Source organism: Sporothrix schenckii (genome assembly GCF_000961545.1).
Source record: "Sporothrix schenckii 1099-18 chromosome Unknown Cont48, whole genome shotgun sequence".
Classification (NCBI taxonomy): domain Eukaryota; kingdom Fungi; phylum Ascomycota; class Sordariomycetes; order Ophiostomatales; family Ophiostomataceae; genus Sporothrix; species Sporothrix schenckii.
In genome coordinates this window covers 2111811-2131156 of record NW_015971149.1, presented here as the reverse complement: position 1 = coordinate 2131156, position 19346 = coordinate 2111811, and the positions used below count along the sequence as shown (strand labels likewise).

At 54.7% G+C, this 19346-nt stretch overlaps 3 protein-coding genes across 3 annotated transcripts; all 3 read right to left on the bottom strand.

Annotated features, from left to right (window-relative positions):
• Positions 1-7138: 7138 nt before the first annotated feature.
• Positions 7139-8586, bottom strand: SPSK_00789 (uncharacterized protein; the record flags this gene model as incomplete). Its single annotated transcript, XM_016727737.1, has 3 exons — positions 7139-7232; positions 7273-8418; positions 8480-8586. The coding sequence occupies 3 exons, from the start codon at positions 8584-8586 to the stop codon at positions 7139-7141; spliced, it is 1347 nt and encodes a 448-aa protein (XP_016584531.1).
• A 144-nt stretch (positions 8587-8730) lies between these two features.
• On the bottom strand, positions 8731-9132 carry SPSK_00932 (uncharacterized protein; the record flags this gene model as incomplete). Its single annotated transcript, XM_016727874.1, has 1 exon — positions 8731-9132. One exon carries the CDS (start codon positions 9130-9132, stop codon positions 8731-8733), a length of 402 nt encoding a protein of 133 aa, XP_016584530.1.
• Positions 9133-14617: 5485 nt separating this feature from the next.
• On the bottom strand, positions 14618-18629 carry SPSK_00665 (60S ribosomal protein l19; the record flags this gene model as incomplete). The annotated part of the gene is made up of 2 exons (XM_016727615.1): positions 14618-18340; positions 18552-18629. 2 exons carry the CDS (start codon positions 18627-18629, stop codon positions 14618-14620), a joined length of 3801 nt encoding a protein of 1266 aa, XP_016584529.1.
• Between the last annotated feature and the right edge of the window lie 717 nt (positions 18630-19346).

Genomic DNA, 19346 nt, shown 5'->3' with positions numbered 1-19346 from the left:
GCTTGTGCCTTGGTGTCGTTCTTGAGCTTCTACCTATGGCTGCACTTCTTACTCGGAATGTGGGTTCCCGAGGTGTGTGAGAAGAGACCGCCACCGAAACCGCTTTAGACGTCTGGCCCCTCTATGTTTTGGGTCTTCCTAGCCCATTATTCCAATCTTTCTCCATATGTCATTTTTCTTTGTCGTTTTTAAGTTGCCTTATAGCGACATCTGTGTGTCCACCTGTCGTCATAGAGAACTCTCCTCAACTGTCAAGTACACTCTGTTGCGTCGACTATCCGTGTCCCAAAGAGTGGCAAGCGTATGGGTGGGCGTGCAGCGCATAGCATCGGTAACCTACCGCTGTCACGGAGGATTGTTGATGTGCAGAAGTGCAGCACGCCAGATGATAACGCTTGTAAGCGAATGCACAATCACAACCGCAGGATTCTTTCAAGCTGTCGGTCCCGTATAGCGTAGCTGAGTAAATATGATACCGTTATCTCGTAATGCTTCGTCGATATTTTGCTCTTTTGCTTCCTTCGTTTGGCGTTTGCGGGGCTTATTTCATCGGGACTCCGTGAGCTGAGAAACGCCCATTTTTTGATGTTCGTCTGTGCAGCAGTTGTATATTGAAGCCCAGGACAATAATTCGTACACTTCGCCGATTACCCAGTAACTGAGGACGAACACGTTGCACTGCTTCATCTCACAAATTTGTGGGCCGGCCACCTCCCAAGAGTCCGGGCATCCCGAATGGGAGACGAAAGGCAGGCCAGAAAATGCCGTTTTTCATGTCTTGTCGTGGTCTGCTCCGTATATTGGACCCTTGGTGGGCGGTGTCGGTGCTGGCGATGGTCGTTGACGCTCTCTCTGTCGTCCTGTCTTCTCTGCTTACCGTCGATCAGGGTAGGCATTTGCGCCAGGGTTCGCCCCGTTTTTTAGTTTGCACGGTTTCTCCACGCCAGGTGGTGCAGTGTTGATCGACCGGCCCATGGTGGACGCGCGGGAACATTGGCTCTTGGTTAAAGCGCGTAAATGCGCAGTGGTGTTGGCGGCAGCAGCCGGAGCTTATGCCAAAGCACCCGTTGGTGGCCCTAGAGCCGTTTAGCCCTGATTGTCCCCAAAGGTCCCCATGTGCATGTCACATGCTTCGCCGAAAAGCATATGGGATAGAACTGACCTTTTGTCACCGTCTTTGTTGCTTCCCACAACTGTACGTGGCTGCTGCTCCTTACCCAGTGTGTGAGCAAGCGCACTGCCGAGGACGAGACATGCTCAAAAGCGACGAGAGATAGATGACCGAACCGATGAGCCAGCAAGCACAACCTCCGTGCTCCACGGCCTTCCTTTGTTTGCTTGCCAAGCCGCACGGACTTATCGTAATAGAGTTTTCGTTCGCATGGTGGGCAAGTCTTCGTTTTCGGCCAAATTGTACGACGTATTATGTTGTATCCCACCCGACGATCGCAAGCAAGGAGAACTCCATGGGCTTACGCAGTATGGACTCTGCCTTGGCGCCATTCTGTGGGCTAAGCGGCCGACGGCTCACCCCAGTCCAGTGCAGAGCGTAGTGATCGACGGTAGCGATTCGCGCCGGTGTGGTCGACATGTCGACGATGGACGGGTTGGGTTGACTGTTGTTGCTTGCACTCGTATATTGCTTCGGATCGAGTAGAAAGAAAAGCTGAGGCCGCAGCGGGGCGATTAAGGGGGCGATTAAGGGGGCCGTGAGAAAAGGTCAGAAAGTGACAGAAAGTGACAGCAGAGAAACCTGCATACGTCATCTCGGATAGAGCAATGGGTATTCGGCTTGGATTGGGAAAGCGCAACCGTGCTTTGCCATCACGCTTCAGGAAAGCGGCAAGAGCGATGGTACGAGAACTCGCCAATAAGGAAGTCACCAACGGTTGAATGCAACAGAGGAATGAACGACCGGTCATGGTAGGGAAGGAGAGAACCAGCGCCGCTCACACACCACAAAATGGGGGAAGGCACGGGAGAGCTACTGTAAGGTACGGCTACCAAAGGACCAGAGCAGGGCAAGGACATGCGGTCCAATAACGCAGCATTCTCTTTGGATGCTACGGCTTCGGGAGACATTAATAAGACGGGATAATAATAAAACAGGATAGCGCCCTACGTATTACCCCGGACGCCTACAATAGCACGTCGTATTCAGGTGTCCATTCCGAGCTTGTTCTTTCCTGCGTTGCGGATGAGAGACACGCTAACGCAATTAGGCAATTACGGAGGAAGGCAGGCACGATTGAGAAGGACACCACAAGAACCAATTGGCTTGCACAGTCAACGTCTGTTGTACTTGACCGCCAGAATTGTCCTTCTTGTTCGCTTTTACAATTGTTTAAATTTCTACGTCTCTTACTTTTATCTACTTTTTTCTAGCATTTTACTTTATGTCCCATTGTCTCTGTCGTAGCTACTTCTCCATGGTATGTTTGGTGACTCGCGCCGCAGTATTTACGTGAGACAAAAGCACATCAAGGAGGGCAAATAAAATATTATATTGCAAACGTGCTATTCACTATAACACAATACTATTTGCGCCTGCATTTCCCACGAGTCCGGTAAACTCGCCATGGACTTGCGTCATTTCGTAAAGGTAAAGCAGAGCGTCGTGGACCTCCGGTCACGCGGTGCGGAGGCAATATAGGCCATATTTGCGTTTCTGGCCTGTGCCGTCGAAGTGACAGTTTGTGAAAAGCAGAGGCCACAACAAACCAAACTAGCCGTGGAGTTTATCGTAGAGTGTGCAGAAGCAGTCGAACTCCAAGTCGTGCAAAATACATAGAGCCAGAATATCGATTTTGTTGCGGTGAGGCCTCTAGGCCACAGTTCAGATCTCTGTTGCAAAGCTGACAATTACGAAATCATTATTCCATTCTTTTCTTTTCTTTTTTTGTGAAAAACTTGATCGAAAAGTATAATCAAGAGTACCAAAATCTGAAACACTCCAACATCTTGAACTGATTGGAAATCCCATTGGTCGTCGAAGCCGCGGATGCTTACCCATCCGACATCGCTGCATGTACAAAGGGAGGCAAAAGCACATCGGTGCCGATGGGAAGCACGGATCATCGGACAGCTGCGGCCAGCCTTATGCTCCGTATCTCGGTCTAGACCGCTGATGTCTGACTACTACATCCCGCTGTGCTTTCCAATCCATCGTACTTTGACCTGCCGGGACCCGAAATACGTCATTGGAAAAGAGACGGGCAATGGGTGATTGGAACGACAAGACACACACATCAGACATCTGAGAGTCAGCATAACTAAGAAAAATAAATAAAAATAAACAAACATAGGTGATGAGTGATGGGACCGGTCTGCACATCTGCGGCCGCCTGCAAAAGATAAAGGAGCACGGAGTAAGCGGTGGCGCGATGGGCGCAATCCTTTTGTCACAAAGTGCACTGCAACATACGGCGCCACGGCGCTCTCTCTGCTCCTGAACTTCTTTCTTAGATTACCGCATCGTTATTTTTCAGAATATCATTCGGGGTGGCTGAATTGCATGCTCGTGTTCCGGTTCCGGCGTCCTTCTATCCGCTCTGCACAGCCTGGGAACCCGTTTTGTGGCTGTCCTTGTGTTTTTTTTTTTTTGCTGCTGTCTCCCATCCACCGGCAGACGGCTCTTCCGGGTGCCAGCTCCTGAGGCGGCTGGCATCCTCACGCTGTCTTACGTCCTTCTCAGATCGTCCACGGTGGGCAAAAATTAATTTTCTTTTTATTGCCTAACATCCACTTCCCACTTCTCTTACTTCCCAAATTTTTGCATTCCTCGCCATCTTGGGGGGGTGTTCTTGTACAAAAGACCGGCCGTTCCAGTTCGTGGCTGATGGTGTTTGCAGGAGCGTCTAGAAGGACAAAAGGAAGGCTCGCAGGCGTGAGCCATGCCCCTCCCTCCCCCCGGACCTCCGGCTCTGACACACCTACATCGTCTCAGATGCATGCTGCATGCAGATTCACAAGGCACAGAGAAATCGAAGACAGGTTTAACGTGCGAGGGCAGCAAAGACCAGCGAGGGCTGAGAAGGGGCGAAAAAGACATGCATGAGACTCACTGCTCGAGCAAGCCAGCGACGATGCACACGCCCACCCATTTCCTTGTTTACCCGGTACCAGCGCGATCACCAAGTACAGTAGTTACCCGCACGTCTGGTTTCAGCTCTGGACAGTGGGGGGCTTGGTGGTTGTTTTATTTTACTTAAACAACTTCATCTCGGAGATCTAAAGACACACGAAAGACACAGAGACACAAGAGACACGGCCGTTTATCTGCGTACGGCCTGCATGTGGCACTCATAATGTGGTCTTGGGGCCATGCTGTGTGCGTGGATTCTGACTGAACGCAGAGTTGACTGCCAGTACATTGATGGGCCTTCTCTGGAACGGCCTCTATGCAGCGTTTGTCTGACGCTGGCGGCGTCGTGATCGACGCTGCAAGCCACTACGAAAACGCCTCCTGATGAAGACGGTGACTGACACATAGTACGCAGTGGATGACCGAAACATATGGAGCTTATCTACTTCTCACCGTGCAGATGCTGGACTTGTCTCGGTGTGCAGACGCTCTCAGAGTCTCTCCTGCGTATCTAGCAGCAGTGTTGAGGATGAATAGAGGAGAGAGGATAGGCTAGAGACACGACTGGCTGCAGATTAGTGGGAATAAACGAATGCACGGAATAAGCCACCCTGTACATTGGAGTGCAATACGAGCAAAACGTCGCAAACGTATGACTAGATGGAATCCGAGAGAGCAACGTGCACACAAGCATCTGCGCCTGAGAGCTTGTTTTGCACTGGCATACCAGGACGCTGATCCAGTCTTCAGTCGTCTTTGGCCTCTCTGCTTCTTGTCGTCGTGCCTGTTTGTGTCTGTTTCTGCAACCGGTTGGTTTCCCCGGAAATTACACAAACTATCGCAGTGTCTCTGTGCTGGCCGAGTTTGTGCCGGTCCCAGCAAGTCTATTGGCTCTCCCGGGAAGCTGGTTGAAGGGCAGTGGCCCTCTTTCCGATCGTGTGCTGTTGCATGTTTTCTAAGTTTGCTGCTGTTGTTATTTTGGCCTTCTTTTGCTACAAAAGTCGATGCTGTTGTGCAACAGTGCGTGTTGGACAATACAATACTTCTTACATTCGTATGGCTGGAGCCACTTACATGTGGACATTGGCTGTGTGCCAGCTTCTTGTCGTCTTTATCGTCTAGAATAATGGCTTGCAGTTTGCGTGTAACGGCAGACGGTGGTCGTTCTAGCCGCCAACGTGCAATGCGACAGGTCCAATACGAGAACGCGGCCTGCACCTGACCTGACCTGACTTGTGCAACCACCCACGGTGAAAAGGGGAGGGAGTGTCGAGCCTTTCCTGCCCCTGGCCTTGCTGGAAACCTCCGGCGATGTAACGTAGAAGCTGTCAAACGAGGTACGGAGCACACGGTAAGACAACACGACAGCAAAACAGCAAGACAGCAAGACAGCAAGCGTAGCAAGCGTGCACAATCTGGATGGGCAGCCTGCCCTGGTCGGACGTGGAGATGTGGCCGGCGTTTTGTGTCTTTGTAGACATGGGGGAGGGAAATCAATAATAATAGAAAAGTAGACGAATAAATCAGAAGCAGCACGGCAAGGCCGTTTCAGCCAGCCTCGTGTTCCGCCACTGTCTCTGCGTCTTATCTGCTTGTGCGTCTGCGTCTACTTGTGTCTGTGGGCATCGCCATCGTGTCGATGTCTGCAGTTGCTCCGCAAGGATAGCATGACTGGCTCGGAGGACCTTGACCTGCAGAGTCGGGGCCAAGTCGGTGCAACTTGTGTCTGCAAATGTGCTACTCGGGGCTTGACAGAGGTGTGGCGAGACAGCAGGCGAACTGTGAACGGTTGGCTCTTTCTCGGATGGTTTGGACCAAGTTTGTTGTCGATTTTGGCTGTTGTCGTGCCGCTCGTACACCGCAAAGGATGCTCGCAAAACACACAATCCACGTATGCGGCGACAGTTTGCCTCGAAATGGTGCCTGTGCGCCGTCGCCAGCTGGCCATTTATGCGCCTGGACTGCATCTGTTATTCTCCTCGTGCCCATCCCGAATCCTTTCTCTTCGACCAGCCGCCACGATATCGTGTCAAAAAAAAAAAAGAAAAGAAAAGAAAAGAAAAGAAAAAAAAGAGAGAAAGACAAAACAGGATCGCGATGCCAGAATGCCACGTTGTCGACAATGCACGCAGCGGCAGGAGCTGCACGTACAGATGGCGCCCACGGGTCGTTCTTCTTTGGGAATCTGCGCTCGTGTTGTGGTCACATACGTCTGCGTGTTTCCTCGCCATGCTACTCTCTGCCCGAAATAAGTCCCGGACACCAGTCGCATCTCCGAGGATTTATACACGAGAACTCTGTCTGTGTCCGGCCATTGAGGCTCTTTACTCCGAACGTGGATGTGGATGAGACTCCGGTGGTCCGGAGGCCGCCTTTGTGATAGTTCAAGGCCCTTTGTCTAACTTGCGAGTAGTCCGGTCGCTTGTCCGACGCCCCTGCGTAGTTACGACGACGCTGTGCTATCACTCATCATTAAGTACCTTCAGTGATCCGTGGTTGTCCACGTATCACCGTCCCCGTGTCATCCGCTTGATTGGAGGCCGTTGCAACTTGGGAGGTCTTGTGGTTTAGAGGGGAGCCCATGACAGCAATGCTCGATATATCAGCGCAACGCGGAGTGCCGCATATTACTGGGATACAAAGAACAACGAGACACACCCTTTGCATGGTTGCTCCAAGACTTGGGCGTCGTCGACCAGGTGAGCATTAAATTGTAGTAATAAAGAAGAACAAATGTAGAGAAGAATAAAACAAAACCCAAAACATCCAAGAAATTCACAAATTCACAAATCCATAAATCCCCAAATCCACACATACACAAATACACGAAAACAAATCTTTGTAAAACTCCTTGTAGCGAAACTCCCCAAACATATAATTATAGCCAGCAGCCTCGGTTTTCCCCGTGGTCGTAAAAGTATCGTTTTTCGGTCAAACACAAGGCAGGACGGGATCCCTGGAGCATGGCTTTGAAAAGAATCGAATGGCAATATGCCAAAATGGGCCAAAAATTAGAAGACGACGTGGAAGCACATCAAAGCCCATCTGTCCACCTCAGTCCAGACGGCGTCTCACGCGACGTGCGCGGAGAGGAGCCGGACAGTCCGTGGGAGCCGAATACAAAGCACTGGCGGTGTTAGCGGGAAGTCTGGCGAACAAAAAAAAGAAAAGAAAAGATACAGACATACCCAGTGTACGTCGTTGGTGGCACGGTCACAAAGTCGCTCGTGTCGAGCACGTCCTGCGTGTTGCCGGCGGCGTTGCCCTGGTACGGGATGCCCTGCTTGATGCAGTTGTCAATGTGGTCCTGCGGAAACGAGGCGTTGCGCAGCAGCTCGGGGCTCTGGATCAGGGTCGCCGTCAGGCCCATCTCGACGTGCCACTCAATGTGGCAGTGGAACAAGAAGACGCCCGGGTTCGTGATCTGGATGCGCAGCACGGCGTACGAGTTGGGGTTGATGGAGATGGTGTCGCGGCGCATGGGGCTGGCCGGGAACGTGCGGTTGTGGCCGCCCCAGACGCCCGCGTTGCTGGCGGGGCGGTCGAGCACCTGGAACTGGTGGCCGTGCATGTGGAACGGGTGGATGGCCGTGTCCAGGTTGTTGACGACGACAGTGACAACGGAGCCCGTCGCCAGGATGAACGGGTTGACGTCGCCGTAGACGGCCGGGTTCGTGTTGTTGGCGCCCGTCGTGGCCACCGAGTAGAGCGTGGGCACCTTTTGCGCAATGTACGGCTGGCCGTTGAAGCAGGCGCGCGGCAGGCCGTTGGCGTCAATGCAAAAGTCAAAGTTGAGCGTAATGGTCTGCGCCACCGGGCCGTACGCCGCCGCGCCGTCGAGCGCCCGCAAGGACAGGTCGTCGAGCGGCTGCCAGAGGCTGACGACGTCCTGCGGGAACGCGCCGCTGGGGTCCATGACCAGGTAGCCGGTGGCGTTGTGCGGCCAGACGACGGCCTGGGGCGGGTCGTTGGCAAAGTCGCGGTTGATGTCGAGGGATAGCAGGAAGGGGTAGTTGCGGTGGTCGCGCGCGATGCCGGAAATCAGAACGTCGTAGCGCTGGGCGGGCGCGATGCGCAGCTGGTACGCCTGGGCCTGCGTGACGTACGAGGCGTCGGCCATGATGACCTGCATGGTGTGCGAGTCAAAGTGCAGCAGGGTGGACGCAAACGCGGCGAAGCTGATGATGCGGACGCGGTACGTCTTGTTGCCGGCAAAGGAAATGTTGGCGCCGCGACCCTCGTTAACGACGATGCCGTCGGGGAACGGCGGCAGGAACTGCGTGTTGCTGGACTCGAGCATGTTCCGGACGAGCGTGAGGGACTGGTCATGGTACCTAGGCGGTCAGCCAGGAAGGAAGAATGGCCGTAGAAAATCAGACATCGGCCGTGACGTACCAGTCCGAGACGGTCAGGACGATCTCCTCGTCATACTTGCCGGCATACGGGTCGTTGGGATCGTGCACGATGAAGGGGCCGCGCAGGCCGTCGGGGTACTGCCCCATGTTGTGGGAGTGGTCTGCAGGCGAGTCAGCATTTCCTCTGCATTTGATCACATCGTCCCATCGTCACATCGTCACATTAATCGTCCTCAGGCTGCGGGCCAGTACGTACACCAATACGTTCCCGGGGCATTGGCCTACAGCAGGTTAGAAAATGTCGTGCTCCGCGAAACCGCCGTCACCGGATAGAAAGGGGCAGAGACCGACCACAAACGTATACGTAATCGACGAGCCGGGCGGGACGGGGCATTGCGTTACGCCGCTGGGGCCGTCCATCCACGGCGTCTGCACCTGGTCGATGCCGTGGAAGTGGAGGCCCGTCGTCTCGTTGCCCAGCTGGTTGTTGATGGTGAGCTGAATGATGTCGCCGGCGGTGGCCTCGAGCGTGGGGCACGGCCAGGCGCCGTTGATGCCGATGACGGGCCGGGAAAAGCCGTCGGGCGCGGCATTGACCCACGTGATGTCCCAGTTGACCGTCACGGTAGCTGCCAGCGTCCGCGAGGCCAGAAGCACGGAGGCCAGGGCTGGCAGGAGGCTGAATCGCGCCATTTTCACACGGCAGAGATGGGAATGGTTAGTACACGTTGTAATGATGTAAATAATCGATGTTGGTGAGTGATGTGTCGAGTAGGATCCAAATGAAACACGACAACAAAAGAATAATAACGCCAAGAACGAATAGAAGCAGCAAAGAAAGACGGGGGGCGTTGAATCAAGACAAGATGAAGGCGTAAAGTGAACGGACAGGCCCAAAGACGAGTTCCGCCAGCGAGAGAAGACGGCGTCGACCACGGAAAACACAACACGGAACGAAAGATGAAAGAGAAAGAAGGACAAGAAAGGGAATGGAGCGAGGAAACAAACGGGACGAGCGTGGACGATGGTGGGATTATAAAAAGAAAACCAAACAAAGAGAGTAGGAAGATGATGAGTAGGCAGACCAGGGAAAAGCGTCAGATCAGAGGGACAAAACAATACAAAACAAAAAACAAAAACAAGAAAAATTAGAAAAGAATAAAGAGACTTAAGAAAGGAGACAAGGGAGTGAACAAGGATCGACCAGCCGCCCCAGAAGCAGAAGCAGAAGCGTCTGCGTTCATCACGGGCACCCGAGGGAGACTGCAAAACAAAACGAATAAAGTGGGACGTGCGCAGCCTGGTATTCTTCATTAACTCTCGGAAGGTAGACCAGAAAAGAGGACAAGGAAGGGGACATCTGAGGACAAGGAAGGGGATATTAGAGGACAAGTAAGGGACATCAACAGGGGCCATGGTGGCGTGGTCCTGTGCAAATGTGCAAGCTGCAGGAGCGTCGAGAGAACGCTGGATGCGGGCTCGGCCTGCAGTTGAGTCTGGAGGCGTTGGCTGTCTGGGAGGGTTTGGTTATGTCTATTTATTTTATTTCTATTCTTTTCTTTCATGCAGCTTCCTCCCTACGTCAGATCCAGGCCATGAGAAAACACACAATCGGGAGAGTGCATCTCAAGGAATGATGTTGGCACAAACAGGGCTCGGCCACTTGGCTGAGCCACTCATCGGGGCCATCAGAGTGTTCCTCGTCCATGTCAATCAGCTGCATCCCAGAAAGACATAAGAAGCCAGGATGCGGTTCAGCCTTGACGCCCGGACGCAGAGACACCTGAACGCCATAGTACCGAGAGCTGAACGACGCAGGAATCAGGAAATCAGGAGGGGGAGCTGCGTGTAGACACGACACTTGGAGGAGCAGAATAAGAGCAGAAGAGAACAGCAGCCGACCTCTCCAGCGCACAGCCCGATCGATCGAAATGGCACGTTCCCTCTCCTCGTCACCGCCTTTGAGGCGTCTTTCATATTTGTTGATAGTCGCATCCCTCGGTGCTGCGTGGGCAAGACCGGCTCTGCGGAGTGCAAGCCATCGAGCCCTAGCAGCCGCTGTGCAACGCGGTAGTGTGTGGAGAGAAGAGAGGGAATTGTTGGAAAGCGAGAGGAAGTGCCAGGTATGGAGTCATGACGAGAGAAGAACGGTTTGCAGAACGCGAGTCACATAATTTTGCGCCAAAGTGCTCCAAATGTCGTTTTCCATGAAAACAGGTTGTTGAAAACAGATTGTTGAAAACAGGTTGTCGAAAACATCTGCTGTCAGCCTCGGGGCGAAAGTCCGTCGACGTCAAAGAGCGTGAGGCCCGCTCTGGACAGCACCCGACACGCTGGACAGTGCTGCCGGCTTATACGTACCTTAGACACTGTTTTTCCGCGCCTTTGACACTACGTAGACATTTCAGACAAAACTCGGAGCCCCGGTGCTCGTGTCCTCGACGCAAGCCGTCACTGTCCTAATGGAATTGCTAGCAAGCCCCGTGTTGTTCGTTTTCAGAGCTTGCACAGAGTACTGCTACGTTTTGCTTCTTCTGCTTCCCGTCTGCTTGCCTCGATGTCTTGTGTCGCCTCAATCATCAAGGTTGAACAAGGCTTTGTCAAGTGCTCATAATGTGACCTCCTTCTCATATTCATAGATATGACCTTAGAAGCAGGAAAGCGGGCTTTTGCTTACCCCCGGCTGTCCGTATTTCGATTGCATCTGTGGGTGGTAGGAAAGGCTCGCCATTCGTTTTTGTTGGACGCCACGCTGCTTACTTCGGTCAGCCTTGGACGTGATGCAGCACAGACACGACAGAAAGCTGCAGACGAGAAAATAAAAGGCGTTCGCTGTATCATCGGAACGGTTTGGATGTAGAAGATGGAGAATTGTTTGTTTTACTCGTTTCGTTTCTTCAAAGAGTCCGCATGTCAACGTTGACAGAGATATCAAGTTGGCATTTGTTTTCTTAACGTGGCATCCTCCTTTGCTCCTGGGGACTCGTTTGTTTCCATTCATATCGCAGCATCAAAGCAACCCGAGGATCGAAGGGTGTCTCGGCCCAGACCACCCACTCTTCAGGCTGGCAAATCATGAGACTGCGCGTGTTGAAATTGCGCGTGTGACAGGGAGAGAGAGAGAGAGAGAGAAACAGATAAGAGACTGCTTGTGTCCGTGCGCCTTGATCGTTTTCATGGCTCGGGGAGGACAAGACGCATGCAGGTGGGCATTGGCAATGTACGACCTTGGTGTGACTTGTGACTGTCCTTTCTTTCTTTCTTTCTTTTTTTTTTCAAATTTTACAAAAATAAATTAAAAAATAAAAACGAAAGTAAACTCTGCGCGGGCTACTAAAGCAAGTAAACGTATATGATTAAGAGGCGTGGTGACAAAAGATGCCAAATGATGAAATCAAGTGGATGTACCATCATTGTCAAGTTTTGTAAATAAGAGCAAGACGGACGATAATTTAGACATGGTAACTACATTCAACCACAGTCACATAGGCCTCATGAAACTACCGACCGCCACGTCGGAAATTTCATCATCTACCTACGGTGATCTGCCTGGCTGATTACACGTCCAGCTGCAAGGCGAGTTATCTTGACGGTGGGCTGCGCCCATGAAAAGTAATAAAAAGTATGTCAGCTGTGGTTGGTGGCTTATCACCCTTACTTCCCTTGACTGCCAAATCTGTAACGATGCTATATATATCTGTTTGCCAATACAATGTCCATGAATAGATGGAGAGACGGCCAAGCCAAATGCCAAAAGCAAAATAAACTCCCATGTTGGAGTAGAAAGCCGAGACTGTTGTTTGAGATACGACGTTCTGAAATATTGACAGGCGGATCAAGATGTTGAGGAGAAAACCCTTGGGGGAAAAAGCAAAGAAAACGTAAGAACGAAGGGGGAAGGACCTACAAGAATCCAGTTCGGAAGAAGTAAGAAGTTGTAGATCAAGCGAATTCTCATCCAGCAATTCGTCGCAAGTCTACATTCCGTATTCCGTAGTCGTCCGTATTCTGTATCTGCTTCCGTACTCTATCTTTGTGTATTCTCTTCTCCACGATGTTCGCGGCTGCACTTACGCCGATCCTTGAAAAAGCCTACATTGGCTGTTTTCTACACTCTCGATCCGGGCCATTTGTGATGCAATGTTTCCGCCCATTGAGCTGCGGATCGGAAGAGGAGCAAGAGCATAAACGACACTCATCGCTGGCCAATGAGGCCAAAAGACAAAAGACCAAAAGAGGCCGTCTGTCACCAGTCGCCACACACGGTGCAGGTACCCATTGCCTTTCTGTCCTCGTCGTATTCGGTCCCGCGTCCGTGACAAGGCAAACGGCAATCATGAGATGATAGGAGAGAAAGAAAAGAGACAAGGTGGCAGACCGGGGGATTGGCTCCGGACTATGGATAGGAATAGAAAGAAGACAGCAGAAGCGAAGTAGCCGACAGCAAAATGCGAATCATCGTCGAGAAACAGGGACTGAGCATAAGGAGTGCATGGATCCGTGGATTCGACGGTGGCAGCGCAGTTGGTCCAAAATAAGCACGAAAAGGGACGAAAAGGAACACAAAGGGGAGAGTGTAGGAGCACAATGGAACAAGCGGTCGATGTGTGCAGCCAGACCAAGACATGGGCATGCGGTCAGACCACATGTTCACACTCTCCTGCTCGGGGGGGCGTCTCGGGAAGAAAATGAAAACAAAAAAGTTTACGAGAAACGAGACAAGGTTCAGATGCAAGGCTAACGACGGAATCGGAATCGGGAGCAGTGCAGGGAAATGACCCGGCAGGAGGCCGAGTGCAGCAACCACAGCCGTTGATTGCATTCGGCGCAGTCGATAAATCTACAGAAGACAAGATCGGGTGCCTGGGTTAGAGTGTGCACCCGGCAAGTTCCTCGAGTTGCGTCTTGATGGAAGCATAAGCTCTTTTCTGCTTCTTCTTTTTTTTTTTAATGCTCAGGCCGTACTTACAATGTTTTGACTCAGCAGGCAATCTCGCTAATAAAATTGGCGTAATTGCCGTAGTTTATGAGAGACAATATTCTGTACAGAGTGTCAGCTCATCCGACAGAATGTGATAAGCCATGTTGGGTGGCCGGAACAAGAACCCGTCTTACTTTGTAGTTTGTTGCTTTTGTCCGTATCCAATTGTTTGAAACATTTCACGTCATGCTTATTCGCAAGACTCTGCCATGTCTGGCAACTTCAAGAATCAAGAACCGCCTCCGGACGAAAACACCCTCATGGGCGTTTTCTCACGCAGCCGCCACATCTTTTCTGTAGTGGTGGCCAGGTACCAGGTCGGGCTGAAGGCGAAAATAATCAATAACCCCGCACGTCTCATAACAACGGCAACCCAAAAATAAAAGATGCAAACGAAAGCAAAAATAAAAATAAAAATGAAGACAGAAACAAAACAAATGAGACCAAGGGCGAGAACGAGTGGGGAGAGCAACTGCAACCAGACAGACAGAGAATGAATGCCCGGAATGCATCTCGTGCGCAAACAGACGTGGGAGAACGTGTTCGGCTGGAAGGATCATCTGGGCGGAAGCATCCTACAGGAAAGGAAAAGGCCGTACGGAGCGCACAAAAGGCAAAAGAAGGGAAGCGATGTGGCGTGTTGTACCCTAGTAGGCGGACCGGGCGGACCTGGTCACACAAGCTTCCTCGAGTGGTATGTTCCCGCGCAGCTGAAGGAGTCTGTGACACCCACCAAAATAGAAACCAGGCCATTTGGGCATGGAAGACGGACGAGCAACGGGGCAGCCAGCAAAACACGAGAACCAAAACACAGCTGCCCGCATCGGGAACCCGCCAAGGGAAACGACGTAAAAAAACGGCATATGCCGTGCATCGTGTCCACGAGTCGAAAGAAGGCGAAGCAAACGAGCAAACGACGGAGAGCCTGTTGGCAAAGTGATGTATTAAAAATGAAAGTGCGAGGCACGACCCGTACCGAAAACAAGCCCAGCAGACGGCGATGCAAAGCGGTATAGGAAATAGAAGAAAACAGAAAAAGGGCCAAAACAAACCCAAAAAGAACCTAAAAAGGAAACCCAAGACGATAGTACGTAGTACCATGCAATAGAAACCCCTGATGCAAGGACACGAGAAACAAGAATCCAAAGAAGAAGAAAAAAACGTCCAAGCGCCCGTCGACAGAGAACCACCAGCGCCTTACTGAAGCAGCGTCGACTCTTCGTCGAGGACGCCAAAGAGGCCCTCAATCTCCTTTTCAATGTTGCGCAGCTCCTCGGCCACCTGGCCCGTCACCAGTGCATAGGCGTACAGCAGCGCATAGTCGCGCTCCTCGACGTTGACAATCGCAGCCGCATCGGGTGGTGGCGGTGCCGCTGCTGCGCCCGCGATGCCGATGCCGATGCCGCGACCACGGCGGCTACCATGCTGCGCAATGTCTGCCTCCTCGTTGTTGTTGTCTATGTCGTTGTTCTCGTTGTCGCTACCGTCTTCGTCCTCTTCGAGGAGGCTGTTCAGCTGCTCCTGCTGCTGCTGCTGCTTCACGGCCGCGGCGTGCTCTTTGCGGAACTGGAAGATCTTGGCCAGCAGCCGGTCGCGCACAATGGCGACACCCGGCAGCGCATCCGTCAGCGGGTACTCGAGCATAAACGAGCTCGCGAGCACCTGGAAGACATGGCAGACGCGGTCGCAGAGCATGGCCCGCTCCGCCGCCGTGTAGTACAGCAGCGCGCGCTCGCCCTCGGTGAGGCGGCCGCGGCGCTGTGTCACGAGGCTCATGGCGTAGAAGCCGTCGAGGGCGCGGTTGGTGGCGGCCATCATGCGGCCGGCCGCCGCAAAGGGAAACGGCCCGCGCAGCTCAAACTCGGACGCGGCGCCCTGCCGCAGCGTTTCGAGGCGGCCCGCGTACCGCTGCAGCGCCGCCTGCTCGCCCGACTTGAGGTACGACCGCGTGCAGTCGCTGCGCAGCAGCATGGCCAGCGGGCCGCGCTTCCAGATGAGGCCCATCTGCAGGTACAGGACCGAGACGCCCTCCTTGAAGCGGCGGCGCGCCGAGATGGGCCACACGACACGACAGACGACCAGGCCCCACAGAATGCCCGCCGTCACGGCCAGGAACCGGTGCTTGGCAATTTCCATGATAAACGGGTGGATGCCGCCCTCGTCGTCGTCGTCGTCGTCGACCCGCTGCGAGAGCGAGTACGCGTACAGCGAAATGACGTTGTAGGCCAGCAGCGTCGTGCGGCCCAGCGGCGCCTTGCCGCGGTCGATCATGACAAAGAAGCTCGAAAAGGCCACGACCCCGCCCAGGACCAGGAGCGGCAACGCGTAGCCCCGGCTGATGTTCCAGTTGATGACGGCACAGGCAGAGCCGGCCAGCGTGGCCAGGAACCGCGCCAGGCCGGTCGTGTTGGAGGCGCCCACGGTCATGGAACAGACAATCATAAACGACAGCAGGCCCCACTCGCCGCGCCAGTGCACGTACATGTCCCGGGTCTGCGGGATGAAGGCCATGGACGCCCACAGCATGGCGCCGATGCCGACCTTGATGCCAAAGCGAATGTCGTCGCGCATGAGCACGCGGAAGAAGCGCAGCACGTTCTGGGCCATCTGCCGGACGACCTTGTTCGAGTGCGGTGCCGCCTGCCAGCTGAACGTGTCGCGTTGCTTGATCATCTCGTCGGGGATGCCGCGGGGGAGCTGCGACTTGCGGATCGGGCGGACCCCGCTGCTGTTGCTGTTGCTGTTGCTGTTGCTGCCGCTGCCGGACGCGACACCGCGCGCGTTGCCGTTGGAGGCCGCAGTGTTGTTGGCGAGGCTGTCGTACGTGCCGTCGGTGTCGCCGACACGGTCGGGCACGGCTGCTTCAAAGGGCAGCACGGAGGGATAGCGCAACTGCGGGGCCTTCCAGAAGAGCAGCCAGCGCCAGCTGCGGCGGTTGTGGTCGTGAATCAGCTTGAGGTCGTCGAGGACGTCCAGGTACTTTGTCATCTCCTCGCCAAACGCCTGCAGGCTGAAACTGAAGTGGCCACAGGCAGCGGCGACTTCTTCGTAGTCGGCCTTGATTTTTTCGGAGCGCGGGCGGCCCAGCTCGATCGTCTTGTACAGTTCCTCGAGCGCGTCGGCACGGGCCGTGTTGAACAGAGCAAGCGCATCCGTGAGGCTCTGCCGGTAGTGGTCGTTGATGAAGATCTCGAACCGGGGCGGGCCGCCAAACGGCGAGTCGCGCAGCACAGTGGCCAGGGTGAAGGCCAGCGACTTCATCGAGGGGCCAAGCATGCCGATGAACAGCTCAAAAATCTCCGAGGACGTGCGCAGCGTAGCCGTGCTGTCGCGGCGCGACTTGCCGCTGCGGATGGACGGCGCGCGATCGCCAATGTCGATCAACGGCATGTGGTCGGCGACCGGGCGCGAGCTCAAAGGCGTGTTCATCAAGCCACCCGTGTCGTTGTCGCTGTACTGGGTGATGAGCGGCGCATCCGGCCGGTCCTCGCTGCTCTCGTCCGAGGCCTCGTCGATGGCAGACAGAACGGCCAGGCGGCCGCTGCGCTGGAAACTCGAACTGGCGCGGGACAACTGGGGTCTGGCAGAAGAGGAGGCAGAGGAAGCCGCGGAGGGGCCAGAGGAGGACGAGGCTGCGGCGCCAAGTGCAAGAGAGGGCGACGAAGAGGGCGAGAAAGTGGCGGAGAGGGGCGATCCGAGAAGCTGGTCGAGAGACATCGCTGGCGCTGCCGAGCCCGTGGGCATGCCTGTGCCTGGCGTAGCAGTTGCAGAGCCGGCGGTTGGCGCGCCTGCGGCGGCGGCTGCCGTTGCAGCGGCGGACTCGCGCATCAGTTCGAACTGTGTGTTGGCCGCGCTGCGCAGCCCGCCAATGGACAGTGCCAGCGTCTCCATGGACTTGTACACAAGCTTCTCAAACTGGTAGAGGCTCGCATGGCCGACCGCAAAATGTTCGTACTTGGCCTCCTTCAGGTTCTTGGTCATCTGTGCGTGGGCGGTCGTCCAGTTGCTGACCGCCGTGCGATACTCGGCGGATACGGTCAGCTCGTCCTCGGCGCCGCTCAAGAAGCCGTGCGTAATCATCGCAAGCATGTCGCCGAGCGACTTGGACGCCTCCGTAAAGGACTCACGCAGCAACGCGCGCGCCGACACACGCCACAGGAGGAGACTGACGGCGGCCGTGGTGCTGATGCCAAAGACCAGCGTCTTGAGCACCTGCGCGACCTTGTCATTGGAGAAGACGCTGCTGTAGGTGGCGTTCTCCTTGGTGACGACGGTAATGATGGCCAGCGAGGCCAGCGTGCAGCCGACGTTGACGGACGGGTTGTTGAGGCGCTGCTTGACCCAGCCGATGAAGCCAAAGGCGACGCAGATGAAGAAGACCAGCACGACCAGGTAGGCAAACGTGACCCAGCCGAGAACCGACCCGAACAGCACCGACGTGGCCATGGACAGGATGGAGATGATCTCGGCATACGCAACGGCCACGACGCCAATGGCCGTGGCCTCGATCATCGAGCCCGCGGTGCGCGCGGGGTGGAAATAGACGGTGATGGTGGCCACGAGGTGTTTGCCGTCGAGCCGGCCGAGCAGGTTCGAGAGCGGCGGCCAGAATGTCCACAGGCTGGCGATCATGTAGGCGACCGTGCACTTGATGACGCCGCGGCCTTTGGGCGAGTCCATCCAGGACCGGAAGCGGCCGAGGCCATCGCGCGCGGCGCGACCGGCGGCCTCGAAGCGAGCAATGAAACCGGGCGCGGAAAAGAAGGAGAGGTCGTTCTCGTCGTCGCTAAGCAGGGAGCCGGGAGAGGACATGTTTCCGGGTCGAGGAGAGGAGGAGGAGGCGATGCCGTTTCGGAGCGTAAACTGACGTCGAGAGCGTTCGCCGGTGGAGGGAATGATGAACGTGCCATTGCGGAGTTTCTGGAAGGCAGAAGAGAGAGAGAATTAGACAAGACACAGGATGACGGAGTGACAAGCAAGCGGGTGATGATGAGACGGGGTGAAATGGGGATGCACCGTCGACTGTCCCGCGTTGTCCTTCATTTGCAGCTGCAGGAGCCAGGAAACAGGGAACGAAGGACGTAGTAAGCCGTAGGCAGTAAGCAGGGCGGGCAGAAAGACCAAAACTCACACTTCGCCTGGCTCCCCGAGGCGGCGGCCATTGGCCGTTGGCGGCCGGGCCGCCTGTGTTCGTGACGTTGTCGCCCATCGCCGGGCGTCGATGGTCGTCGTCAATGTGGTTGAGGAGAGAAGTGAGAAAAGAGCAACTGCGACGCGAGGCTTTGGACTCAAGAGCTTGGCCGATAAGAAAGGCAACTGCGCAGGCCGCTAAAGCGTATCGCCCGTCGTGGAGACACTAACTGCGGGTACCTCTGCAATGTCCATCCAATCAGGCACGTTTATTTCATGTATTTCACTTGACGTCGACCACTATTGGAAAGTGCTCGTTGTTGCTGCTGGTCAGGCTGACAACTGGCAGGAACGAACATAACCAAAGAAAGATGGAAGTTGATGCCGTGAATGGGAGTGGCGTGCCAGAGACGTTCCTTCCCTTTTGGAAGAGCTCCTCGCCGCGCTATCGTCACATGACGCGGCTGGACAGGCCGAGCCTTGCGGCAGGCACCATGAATTGCTGTTTTGGGACAGGACAAAGCTAGCGAAACGACGAGCGGCCGGCCTTCCCCCCGCGGCCCTAAAGCCGCCGGCCAGGCCAAGTCCACTAGCCCCGCTGTCTCCTGTTCGGTAGCGCTGTAGCAGGTACACTTCCGGGAATCGTGCAGTGGACAACCGAAGAGTCACAGACGCAACCCCCCACGACGAAGCAATACGTCCTGTACATCTCCTCATAAACCGTCAACCTTGCAGACAGAGCTGCACCTGGGCTCCAGTCCCATGCGTACGGTGCAGACCCTCTCTGCATCCGCCT